Source organism: Debaryomyces fabryi (genome assembly GCF_001447935.2).
Source record: "Debaryomyces fabryi strain CBS 789 chromosome Unknown contig00023, whole genome shotgun sequence".
Classification (NCBI taxonomy): domain Eukaryota; kingdom Fungi; phylum Ascomycota; class Pichiomycetes; order Serinales; family Debaryomycetaceae; genus Debaryomyces; species Debaryomyces fabryi.
Window position 1 is genome coordinate 82,179 of NW_015385449.1, and position 13,202 is coordinate 95,380.

The following is a 13,202-nucleotide window of genomic DNA, read 5'->3' on the forward strand; positions in this document are numbered from 1 at the left end:
ATGCTTTTAATCATTATGCTTGACACGTTCAATGTATTCGTAATCAAATAACGACTTTCTTAATGGTTTGTCCATATGGAACTTAGACGTCAATTGATGGTATTCGGTCTTATCTTTTAAATCTAAAATGGAATGCTGTAATGATGGATTTAACAAAAACTTTTTCTCAATTTCATGATATGCTGTGTACTTTTGAGTCAAGTAATATTCTATTAAAATATCATTACTTGATTCAAGCAATCTTACCTTGTGATCTATGGTCATTTTCTTGATTAATTCTGCCAACTTATCTGGATTGATTTTGTCACCATCTTTATAAGCAGATTCTTCGAATAAGAAAGTTAATTGTTCTTCCTTCAACCATAATCTAACTTGAGGGACATAATAATAACCGTCGAAGAAATAAGATGTTGTACCTTTATCATATTCATAATTCAACATTACCATTATATCATTTGGTACATATGCTGGAACACCACTGATCATGGAGTACCTTAAGGGATTAATTTTTTCGAAGTTTAACCAATGCTTACGACGGTCCATATATAATTGAACTTCTTCACCCTTGGACTGTCTATTTCTGATATAAGTATCATACTCCGCTGGTGCCTTTTCATTGTTTTTACCAAGACCAGTGATATCGATATAAGTACCACTATCAATGTCAATAAATCTGGCATCGATAACATTATCTTTAGCACCTCTATCTCTATGATGCAAGAATGTAGCACAGTCAATAAGGTATTTTCCATATCCTTCCGAAATATCTTCAACCACTAAAGTCATGTTATAATTTTGAGACAATCTATTTAATTCAGCAGATGGCATCTGAATATCAATATCAATATCAAAAGGAAACATTAAACCGTCCCAATACCAAGATAATAATGGGCCATGAGCTATCCATGAAATAATACCTTTTTCTTCAGCAAATCTAAACCAGTTCCTCAATAATCTATCCAAGATGATTTGTTCTCTAATCTCTAATTGCTTCATGGTATATCCCTCCTTTAAATAACGTAAAGCACCATTGAAAAATCTCCATTCATAATGCCATCCTGCATCTCTATTATTTTTGTCTTTCTTCAACGTAGCTAATTTATAGTAAGTTGGTTCATCTTGAGGAGAAATAGAATTAGAATACTTTAAGCCCTTATAATGATTCATTTCATGTCTGTTCAAGATGTTAGTTTCAATTTGATGTGCATCATAACGCAATTCATTTGTCATTAAATCATCTAAAATGTTCAATCTAGTTTCATATTCTTCGATTTGAGCATCAACTTGTTCTTGATTATAGTTGAATGCTTCAGTGTCTAAATATATTTCACGGCTAGCATTCTTATCCTTTTGTCTAGTAATGGAAAACATTCTATACATATCGTCGTTCAAATCAAGAGGTCTAGGTTTTATGGCACTTTGCAAATCCTTAAACTCATCAATTGGATTAACAGTTATGGTTTGGTCTTCCATATCATCAATATGGTTGGCATTGATGTGTTTTCTTTCTAAAAAATGCTCAAACATATCTGTGTGGACTAATCTCTTCTTACCAGAAACTTGAGCCTCATATGTACCATTCTTAGTCAAGAAGATAATGGATAATGGATTTTCTTGGTAAGCTAATAAATGAGCCTTACCCTGCATCATTACTTGCTTTGGGGGAGCTTTATTCATAGGAGACGACTTCACTGCAAATCCAGGTAAAAATGACTTCGATGGCAAGCCAATTTCCCGTAATTCCTCATTGGTCAAATCTCTGGTATTTTTACAAAATTCTGGGTGCTTAGTAGGCTTGTTAATATCGCTTTGTAACCAACCACAGTCGAGTCTTTCGCTTTCTTCCTTTTCCAATTCTTCATTAAGCATAGTCAAGTCGACCCAATCTGACCAAGCAAATGGGACGGTAACCAAATGGTCCTTCGACTTTTCATTCTTTGGGTTCTTGGTCTGTAACTGGCCTTTTATTTCGTTTAAATACACCGAAAGGGTGAATCTTGGGTCGTAGAATAATGTTGGCTTATTAGCCCAGTTCAGCTCACCTTCATCTGGAGTCAAAAAATCCTTCATTTTGATCTTCAAATTAGGTTCTGAAATTTCGGTGTTGGCCAACCAATATTTCTCCTTATCGTTCTTCACTTGCTCTAAAAGATGAGAAATCTTTTGGTTGGCTTCCATTTCACTATAAACCTTGTCATCTGGAACCTTTACCTCATCGTCTGTGTGGTAATTTATGGATGCAACATGTTGGATAGCCTGTTCATGCAATTTGGCTTCCTGTCTTGAATAATACTTCGTAAAAAATACTACGTTTATAAATAAAACAATCAAAAAGGTGAACTTAACAAACTTAGTGTTGATCATCCTATCTAATTTTTATCCGTCAACGATCAATTCTAGCTCGTGCCACTATCAATACTATCACTTAAACTTTAGTTATTGAATCCAAAATATGTCTAATCCTGATTTCGATCGTACGAGTGTAAAGATGACTTTTCTATATGGTCGTGTGGTCGTTGAGAAAAAAAAAGAAATGCATATTCCATCTTTTTTTAGTTCCGGGCGCGCTGGTCGAAATAACCGGTCAAAATATTTTTAACGTATAATTATGCATAGAAACAATACTGGAGCACATGATATAGTCGGCCTCCATACCACAACTTATATACCTTTTGCTAAGTCTGTTCGAAAAGTATATTCTATATAGACAGCCTGCCCCAAGAAATCGTGCTGAAGCCAAGACTGTTGAGCTTGTGTGGTTTGGTTTTTCTCTGGGTACTTTGCAGATCTTATTAAATGCCCTTAGTATTATCCCGAGTGACCTCCACTGCTGTAAAACAATGGGGACTGCAAATTTGGAGGGCTTAGTGCCAAAATCGGAAGGTGTGTGGATGCATAGAGATAACAGCTACAACTCTCAGGTCTATCGCATCAGAAGTGTGGAGCTTGTAGAAACAGTATGACGATTTGAAACGATGTGAGACAACACAGTCAGACGAGGATAAACAAGCATAAGATTAAGTGGTCTAAAGGTAGGATATAGTTTGGACGTAGATTGAATTCAAATTATTTTACGTGTCTGAAGGATTAAGTGCGAGTGAATAGATCTTTAAGATGCATCAAGCGGCGAGGGTGGGCCTTAAAAAAAAAAAAAAAAAAAAAAAAAAAAAAAAAAGAGTTCACATTACCACATAAAACTCTCATATATAATTTTTTATTAAGGACGCGTATCACATAAGTAAACGACGCCTTACAATGTATACAGATTCTAGTGTCAGATCAATTATGTATTAATGAAATATACCGTATATAGGTGGTGCTAATAATTAGTTTAAAAGTAATAAAATGATATTAAATGAAGAACGTAAGATGCGATGTAGCAAATAATCTGTCGATAGAAAAGACCTAATCAGTAGATGACTTTGCATGCTTTGGTTTATCAATCTTTTCATAATTGAATAGAGGACGTCTAAATGGCTTCTGAAATTTGAATCTGGATGTTAGCTTGTGATACTCAACATTATCACTTATTTCGGATTGCTGTTTTTGGCCACCTATGTTCTCAACCTTAGTATTTTCACCATCTGGCATATTAAACATATAGGTTAATTCTTGTTTATGCAAATCAGTAACATCTTTGGTTAAGTAGTATTCTAATAAAATATCTTCGTTATGCTCCAACAAAGATAATATTTGATCCTCATTCATTTCTTTTACCAATTTGGTAAATTCCTCACGATTAGTAACCTCATCTTTGTCGTTGAAGAGATGTGGATGTGACTTGTCAAATAAAAACTTAAGCTTTTGTTGATGAATCCACAAATTAAGAGGATCGATGAAATAAAAGCCTTCGAAATCATAAACCGACATACCTTTAGTGTATTCATCCTTCAAAATATCTTCAACTTTATTTGGTATGTAGCAAGGAACCCCACCGATCATGGTGTATCTTAATGGTGAAATTTCGTCATAAGAATAGAAATGCAAGTTACGGCAGTTGTAAACAGGTTTTGGCTGATTGAATATAGCCGCTTGGTTTACAATATCTTTATATTTGTCTGGAGCCTCTTCCTTACTAATTCCTAAACCAGTAATATCAATATAAGAACCAGTATCAATATCAATAAATCTAGCATCAATATGGTTTTCTTTGTAAGATTTACCTCTGTGGTGAATAAACGTTGAGCAGTCAATGAAATATTTACCAAATCCTTCACTGATATCTTCAACAACTAAGGTTTGGTTGTATAACTTTGAAAACCTCGTTAGTTCTTCCGCTGGCATTTGAATATCAATATCTTCATCAAATGGAAATAACAAACCATCCCAATACCATGATAATAATGGGCCATGAGCAATCCAAGAAATAATACCCTTTTCGTTAGCGAACTTGAACCAATTTCTTAAAATACGATCAAGTAAAACCTTTTCTCTAATCAATAATTCTTCTTCATTCCAACCTTTTTTCAAATAACGCAATGCCCCATTAAAAAATCTCCATTCATAATGCCACCCGGCATCATGGTCATTCTCTTCTGTTTGAAAATTCAATCTGGCCATTCTAAAGTATGTTGGTTCCTTTGCTAATTCAAACTTATTTGCATATTTCAACCCTTCATAATAGATTCTCTCGTTTCTGGTTAATTTTAATTTGTTAATTGTATGATGATCAAATATAAGTTCATTGGTTGTTAAGTCATGCAAAGTTTTCATTCTTGTTTCATATTCTTCAAGTTGCGTATCTATTTTATCTTGTTGATAGTCAAATGCCTTTTGCGGTAAGTAGACTTCTTTAGAATTTTCAGGGTTTTTATCCTTTATCTTGGCAACCATACCAAATTCATCATCCTCTGGGTCCAACGGATTTGGCTTTACGCTGGCCAATAAATCATTAAATTCTTTAACTGGGTTTAAAATGAGCTTAGGGCTTTTGTTTTTGGTACTAGTTAAGAAGTCTTCAAAAAGGTTACTATCAACAATTCTCTGCTTACCTTCTACTTGTGCTTCAAACACACCATCACTAGTTAAAAATATAATGGCTAATGGATTAGCGGCATAAGTCAATAAATGTGATTTACCTTCGAGCATTCTAACTTCATTTGAAGCTTTATTCGTTGGTGATTTTTTAACAGCAAAACCAGGTACAAACTTTGTTGAGGGTAAATTCATTTCCTTCAAGTCTGCCTTTGTAATATCTGCATTGTTAACACAATAATCGGAATCCTTTGCCGGGATATGATGAGTTGCCTTCATATACTCACAATTCTTTCTCTGTGACTCTGGTTTGGATAACTCTTCATTCAACATGGTTAAATCAACCCAATCAGACCAAGCAAATGGTACTAAAACTTCGTGGCTCTTATGTTTTTCGTTATCTGGATTCTTCTTCAAATACTGGTTTTTAATTTCATTAATATAGATAGCCAATGTAAATCTGGGATCATAAAAAATTGTTTGCTTGTCTTTCCAAGCTGATTTCACGAAATCATCAACCAGAATTTCTAGCTCGTAGTCAGTTAATTCAGTATGTCCCAACCAATATTTCTCGCTATCCTGAGTAATTTCATTCAACTTGAATAAAATCTTGTCCGAGGTAGACAACTGATCGTACGGTCTATTTGGTATATTGTACAATTTTTTGTCATATTTATGGATATTCTCGGTTTCTTGTCCCTCCTTTTGGTTATTAGAGTAAACAGTATTTGCCTCGGGTATATCCGTGAAGACAGTTCCATCTGAAGCTTCTGTGTCTTCGTCATCCGATTCGTAAAAATTATCTAAAACATATGATGCATGGCTTTTGAATTTCGATGTTAAAGTGGATGAAGTCCTTTCATCAACCAATAAGGTACTAATATAAAGGATATTCACGATAGCAATCAAGACAATAATAAACTTGATTGTCTTAGCATTACCTACCTTCCTGAATAGCGACTTCGCTCCTATTCCAATATTATTGCCTGAAATAGGTTGTAGCATTTCTGATTTATATTAATATTACCTCCTTCTTATGTTTTCGGGATTCAACGGTTTCTTTAATTTCACTTGAATTTCGTTGATAAATCTGATCCCTTTGGGTATGAGCGAATGAACTGTCGTTTGTAGTTGTTCCTATATCACTACTAAACTGTGTATTGTCTGATGCTATAAAAAGTGGAGCTAATTTGTTAAATTGACTTGAAAAAATTTATTTGAAATTTGCCTTTCACGAATAAATATTAATTAATACAAGGCTGTAATTCAACTTTTATTCTTTTAGATATAATTTCTGCCAACTATGAAAGGTATATCAGACAATTTATTGTTTATAAATGATTAAAATATGAAAACTTCTTATGGCACACTTTTCTACTCCACCTAGAAATAATATATAGATCCGTATGATAATTCTTTGCAAGATAATTTTAGATGATGAAAAAAAAAATTAATCCAAGAACTGGATTATGAGAGATTGCGCTACGGAATAGGATGTTGCGCATGCCCCCAATTGTTGTTTATGCGGGACCTTCTTTAACAATCGAACTACCGGAAATTTTTGAAATTATCTTGTCTGCCTCGGAATTCAACTTGGTTCGACTTTCACCAATTTTATCCTTGACAAAGAGCAAAATAGCGAACGCGAAAAAAAAAATAGCGTGTCTCGAGAGTTCCGGTTGGCACAAAGCATCAAATAGTATAATTGTCTATCGTACAACAAAGGGCGTATAAGCAAGGCGGGAAGGTTGTAGTGAAAGGTTGAATAGACGCGAAAGATCAAGGTACTCGGCTACGATTTTGTATCTAACATTGCAGGTGAAGCGATTCCTCGGTTGTTTTGGTATGTGTTTGTGTCGAACATTTCTGTTCCTGATAGAGAAATTAGAACGGAGCTGCAATATAAGCCATATATTTTATTTTGTGATGAAGCCCCGGCATTTATCAAACAGACAAGGTATAGGAATATACAACTTAGATATATAATATATGCGAATATTTACGATATGCGATGGGACATTTTAAGATTACAAATATTTAGACATAGTATTATGCTGATTAAATACCATCGGAGAAGCCGCTGACGACTGACTTACCGAAACCACCTTCCTTCATGGCTAATTCGTAGTAGCCGTAGATGGTTGTAACGGATAACAAAATAGATGTACCAGAACCTAAAGTACCCATCAAGTCGCAGAATACAGATAAAGCACCAATCGTAGCACCACCGAAAGCGGCAGCAGTAGGAATGATTTTCTTTAATTCCCTGTAAGCAGAGGTGTCTCTGTGACCAGCAATAACCAAGCCTTGTTCCTTAAACTGCTTAGCGACATCTCTTGGAGATGCACCACTAATTTCAATCCAAGTGGTCGAGAATACAGCACAGGATCCCAAGACAAATATTATGTAAATGATTGTCTTGATTGGATCTAATAATGCTTCGGTGAATGATAATGGAGGTTGAATATAGTATGCTAAACCACTAACTGCATACAATTGTGCAGCTCCTTGTCTAGTATCCCAGCTTCCCAAGATCTTGACAAAAATGTTATTTGGCCATCTGACAAACAACATTTGCGAAATGATAAAAATGTTTGATGACAAAGCACTTTGTAACATAATTGGGATGTTAGAAGTGTAGAATAATCTAATTGGATATAATCCATATGGACCTCTTTGTCTAGTTGATTTAATTGGTAACTCAATTCTGAAACCTTGTAAGTAAACCACCAATAAGAAAACGAAAATAGTAGCAATCAATTGGAACATATTTGGCAAGTGTGATCTGTAAAAAGCTTCGAGAAGTGCTCTCTTTTTGTCTTTACGAGAACCTAATAAGTGGAATAAGGCTACAACAGCACCTTCAAATTCTGTACCCTTACCAATATTAGAGGTAGTTGGGGCAAATGCTTTCCAGAATACTTGCTCACAGACGTTTGTGGCGGTGAACAAAGAAATACCACTACCAAGACCGTAGCCCTTTTGCAATAATTCATCTAACAAAATAACAACGATACCAGCAAAGACCAATTGTAACACTAACAATAAACAAACACCAGTACCTAAAGATGATGGTGGTCCATACATTCCAGTCAATACATAAACTGTAGCTTGACCGACAGCTAACAAAATTGCAAACAACTTTTGCGCAGTTTGGAATTGGTCTCTATCGTTCTTATTACTCATATCAACAGAAATCAACTTGGTTCCCTGCAATAACTGGAAAACCATACCGGCCGATACAATTGGTGATATACCCAATTCCATCAATGTACCACGGTTAGATGCCAACATCATTCTTAACCAGTACAAAGGATCACTACCATCACTAGAAGCAATACCGTATAATGGAATTTCACTCATCACAAGGAAAATCAATAAAGTCACACCAGTCCACATAAGTCTTTGTTGAAATGCCACTTTCCTTTCAGGTGCAATCACCTCTGGCATAAATGGTGTGAATGGCTTAACCAAATCTAATACACGAAACCCACTCATAGTATTAGATAATTTTAGTATAACAAACAAATATAAACACTATGGATTAAAAGGTGTAAGAAAAACTACCAAAACCGAGCTAACAAGTGTTGAAAACTCGTGTTGACGTGTTCAGACATACTTCGATTTTGTGTAACAGTAATTTTTCAGTTTCTCAAACCTCCCATCTATTAACGGATAGCCGCAAGAGACCACAATCTGAGCAATATTAATAGGTCAAACATGTCAGGGGGTTGGGCAGAAAAGCTAACAAGCGCTTCTGATTCGAAAGTGTCTAAAGTCTCAAGCGTCGCAAGCAAACCATCGACAGCACTGCCATCGACGTCTGCAGCAACCAAATCTAAAAAACCTCATCCTGGCAGTGATGATCCATTACAGCCGAATACGTTCAATGGTAAAGAAATACTACACTACTTGAGTACGTCATACAACACCCATCTACAAAATGCAAAAGCCGACAAGGAGGGCGAAAATACCAAGGTTTACCGGTCGTTGGAATCATCGTCGCAGTGGAAGACGAAACCATCCTCCTCCACCAAAATCGCAGCTTCGTCTGCAAGCACCCCCGGTCCTAATTCCAAATCTAAATACAACTCCAAAAATGTCATCCGGAACCAACGGGATAGTACTGGCAAAACCAATGGCAATATAGACCTATTATTTGAATTAAATAGATCTATATACCAACAGCAGCAGCATCAACTGGCCCATAAAAAGTAGGAACCTACTAAAACTCAACATGAGAATTGAATACCTGTATATCACCATCGGATGTTCAATTTCATGGTGTTTTTTGTGTTATGTATAGCCTAATCAACGTCATTAAATAAGCGTACTGCTGGTATATAAAGTCTGGTGCGTAACGGATGTCTATTTTGTAAGCATATATCCCGGAGTTCGACAAATTTCACAGTGTGCGGGAATTTTGAAATGACCCTCATTGCTCCGGGATTACGCTATCAAAAAGTACGGGGTTACCAATCCAGAATCGAATATTTAATGCTAGTTGATCCCCATTAAATTTTTTTCGGTTTTCTTAATTGATTTATCATTTTATATATAATTTATACTACTACAATATAATATAATCAAGTCATGTCTACACAACATAATTCAGTTTCGGAACAAATGAATGTCGACACTGACATTATCACGTTGACCAGATTTATTTTGCAAGAACAACAAAAAGAGGCTCCAAATGCTACTGGAGAATTGTCTTTATTATTGAATTCGCTACAATTTGCTTTCAAATTCATTGCTCACAATATTAGAAGGGCTGAGTTAGTTAACTTGATCGGAATCAGTGGTACTGCCAACTCTACTGGTGACGTGCAAAAGAAATTAGATGTTATTGGAGACGAGATTTTCATTAATGCTATGAAATCGTCAAATAACGTAAAGGTTTTAGTTTCTGAAGAACAAGAAGACTTAATTGTTTTCGAAGGTGGTGGTCGTTATGCTGTTTGTACTGATCCAATTGATGGGTCGTCGAACATTGATGCTGGTGTTTCTGTTGGTACTATATTTGGTATCTACAGATTAAAGGAAGATTCGCATGGGTCTATTAAGGATGTGTTGAGAAAGGGTACTGAAATGGTTGCAGCTGGTTACACCATGTACGGTGCTTCTGCTCATTTAATGTTAACCACTGGACAAGGTGTCAATGGTTTCACTTTGGACACCCAATTGGGTGAATTCATTTTGACTCAACCACACTTAACTATTCCAAAAACTAGAGCTATTTACTCTGTCAACGAAGGTAATTCCCATTACTGGGCTGAAAGTGCAAAGCAATATATTGCAGACTTAAAGAAACCTCAAGAAGATGGAAAACCATACAGTGCAAGATACATTGGTTCCATGGTTGCTGACATCCACAGAACTATATTATACGGTGGTATTTTTGCATATCCAGCTGACTCTAAGCTGAAGAATGGTAAGTTAAGAATTTTATACGAATGTTTCCCTATGGCTATGTTAATGGAACAAGCCGGTGGTGCAGCTATTAATGATAAGGGTGAAAGAATCTTAGACATTTTACCTAAGGGAATTCATGACAAGAGTGGTATCTGGTTAGGCTCGAAGGGTGAAGTTGATAGATACTTAACTTACCTAAAATAATTTATTCAAAAGTATAGCTAAGATTAATAAAGTTATGATTTACGTCGCATTATTCAGTTTAATATATAGTTCCTAGAATAAAAACACTCTTTAATAACCGTAGCAGCTAATTCTACTGTAGTTCAAATAGTTGCATGTTAATTTTGTGATAAATTTTGCACCTGACTCACTTAAATTATGAAAATTGTAGAGCATACTAAAGAAACAAGAACGGTATTAAGATACCAAGGACCCTAAATATGATAAAACATAAGACGTTCATAAATAGAATTTCACATTCTATAAAGCATTACTTATCTTTCCATGTTTCTATTGCAAATTTAAAAAAAATATCATTCTTTATATCCTTATTTTCATGTCTATCGTCCGGATCAATAATGCTTTTTTCACTATTTTCATCATCTTTACATGAACTATATGGCATAAGCTATCTCCATATAAACTTCATTGCATCATTATCAGCTATTGGTATGTACTTGTGTTTACCTGTGTTAGGTTACTTGGCTGACTGCTACGGCCCCTCATTACTTTCGCTCATTCTGATCTGGTTTTTTGTTCCCAGCTACTTTGTGAATGCTCAAGTTGTGAAAAGCCTTGAATATAACAGCATTATGAAGATCCACTTATATGCATTTGGAATTAGTTTTTTTTTCATAGGATTGGCAACCTCGTCATTATACTTTCTGAGTTTATTGACCTGCGCAAAGATATATCCCGAACATAAAGGCTTGGCCATTTCATTACCAGTTACATGTTATGGGTTATCAACTTTATTAGGATCACAGTTGATGAAACTTTCTTGTTTCAAGCAATATAGTGGATTCTTGAACTTGTACAAGGTGTTTAATTTTTTTGGAATTCTATACTTAGTGATGGGGATATTGAATTTCGTATCAAGTTCTGTTGTCAGCATGGAGTCAGAAATTATATTTACAAATGACGACGAACTTGAAGAATCAGATGAAGCGCTGCCATTAATGACATCTAGATCAAGGCATTCGCATCATAGCTGCGAAGATGACGACAATTTGCTCCCTGAACGCTCAATAATTGAACCACTTAAACACCAGGAACGGTTTACCAATTTTTTGAAAGACAAATCAGCATGGTTATTATTGGCATCTTTAATATTGAATATTGGTCCGATGGAAAGTTTTCAGAATAATTTGGGCTCGATTATTATAAACAGCAGTTCTGTAAGTAATTTATCTGACCAGGTCAGTATGATGGCTGCATCATCAACAGTTACTAGATTGGCAATGGGAGGCTTGTCAGACTACTTGTCCTCTAGCAAGAGGAAATTCCCAATATGTCGTGTCAATTTGTTAATCATCAACTTGGTTGTAGGTATAATCGGCCAATTCATGGTTACAAGACTGTCTCATTTTACGATAGTATCTATCTTGAATGGTTCATCATATGGTGGATTATTCACCATATATCCAACTATTGTTGCCTCGATATGGGGAATTGACATGATGGGATCTACATGGGGCTCATTTATGATAGCTCCTGCTATCGGGTCAATTGGCTTTTCGATTTTTTACGGAAACGAAATTGATACCAAATGTAGTGTTGAATATTCAAACTGCTTGCAGCGTTATTTCAGTCTCACTGCACTTGGGTTATCGGTGAGCTTGATCTTGATCATAATCGTCTGGAAAGGAATATGGGCAAAACGCGGATTTAAGGTTTTTTAGCATCTTGCATAATAGTACATAAACATTTATAAAATTAAACTATCCTTGCCTTGTATTTACTGTATCTACCACGTCTTGAGTACGCTACCGATTAACTGGATGGATATAATCCGGTGTTTGTCTAATCTCGAAAAATCGGAAAATCTTTCGCGTACATCGCAAGTTTGTCTACAACATGTCCACCCGTCTGCGGCCGAGCACCTTCACCCTCCCAGTGAGTGCCCTTACCTTCCTGACATGTATATAACAATCCCATGGTAAAGCTATTATACCAGCCAAATCCTTTGACTGGCTAGCTATACCGTTTAGTCGATGCATTAGTTTTTTTTGTAAATTTAACAATAAGCTATAAACTATAAACTATTTGACGCACAGAACATACATATTATGTAATGTGAATTTACGTACGTTTTGTATATATCGTTCTCAGTATACGATATAACGCTGGTATAAAGGCTGGCCAATTCAAATTGTGGTTATGCTTTTGTGCTTTCGCACGGCAAGTATGTTCTCCTGGCTCGGTAGCCAAATTAATGTACCTGAAGTCGCTAGTAAAAATGACACGGTAGCCTTTTCTCACCACCCATAATCACTAATAAGGAGCATTCCTAACTACTAAGATTTAAAGAGATAAACGAGTGTAGCATACACCAAGACTGTCGACAGTAATCTCGAAGTCTCCGTGTAGAAATGATATGCAACGTTCGAGCATGTAGTATTTTGGGCTACACGTTTGTTTACAGCCACGTCCATTTTATTTTGAATTTTGCAAGACACGCAATTAACAATTTTTCTGTTTCGACAACACACCATGTAGTACAGCTATAAATATACCAGCATTCCCCTTTTTCGTGTTTTCAGAAATCTTAGTCTTTGATTTTATTTATATATATAAACAGTATATAAATA

General features: G+C 35.5%; 6 protein-coding genes across 6 annotated transcripts; 3 read left to right on the forward strand and 3 right to left on the reverse strand.

The window, feature by feature from the left end:
- Positions 1-6: 6 nt before the first annotated feature.
- AC631_01635 (uncharacterized protein) lies at positions 7-2,364 on the reverse strand (the record flags this gene model as incomplete). Its single annotated transcript, XM_015610465.1, has 1 exon — positions 7-2,364. One exon carries the CDS (start codon positions 2,362-2,364, stop codon positions 7-9), a length of 2,358 nt encoding a protein of 785 aa, XP_015468750.1.
- Positions 2,365-3,405: 1,041 nt separating this feature from the next.
- Positions 3,406-5,979, reverse strand: AC631_01636 (uncharacterized protein; the record flags this gene model as incomplete). The annotated part of the gene is made up of 1 exon (XM_015610466.1): positions 3,406-5,979. One exon carries the CDS (start codon positions 5,977-5,979, stop codon positions 3,406-3,408), a length of 2,574 nt encoding a protein of 857 aa, XP_015468751.1.
- Positions 5,980-7,032: 1,053 nt separating this feature from the next.
- Positions 7,033-8,472, reverse strand: SEC61 (translocon subunit; the record flags this gene model as incomplete). Its single annotated transcript, XM_015610467.1, has 1 exon — positions 7,033-8,472. The coding sequence occupies one exon, from the start codon at positions 8,470-8,472 to the stop codon at positions 7,033-7,035; it is 1,440 nt and encodes a 479-aa protein (XP_015468752.1).
- Positions 8,473-8,694: 222 nt separating this feature from the next.
- AC631_01638 (uncharacterized protein) lies at positions 8,695-9,192 on the forward strand (the record flags this gene model as incomplete). Its single annotated transcript, XM_015610468.1, has 1 exon — positions 8,695-9,192. One exon carries the CDS (start codon positions 8,695-8,697, stop codon positions 9,190-9,192), a length of 498 nt encoding a protein of 165 aa, XP_015468753.1.
- A 375-nt stretch (positions 9,193-9,567) lies between these two features.
- FBP1 (fructose 1,6-bisphosphate 1-phosphatase) lies at positions 9,568-10,593 on the forward strand (the record flags this gene model as incomplete). The annotated part of the gene is made up of 1 exon (XM_015610469.1): positions 9,568-10,593. The coding sequence occupies one exon, from the start codon at positions 9,568-9,570 to the stop codon at positions 10,591-10,593; it is 1,026 nt and encodes a 341-aa protein (XP_015468754.1).
- A 611-nt stretch (positions 10,594-11,204) lies between these two features.
- On the forward strand, positions 11,205-12,293 carry AC631_01640 (uncharacterized protein; the record flags this gene model as incomplete). The annotated part of the gene is made up of 1 exon (XM_015610470.1): positions 11,205-12,293. One exon carries the CDS (start codon positions 11,205-11,207, stop codon positions 12,291-12,293), a length of 1,089 nt encoding a protein of 362 aa, XP_015468755.1.
- Positions 12,294-13,202: the final 909 nt, after the last annotated feature.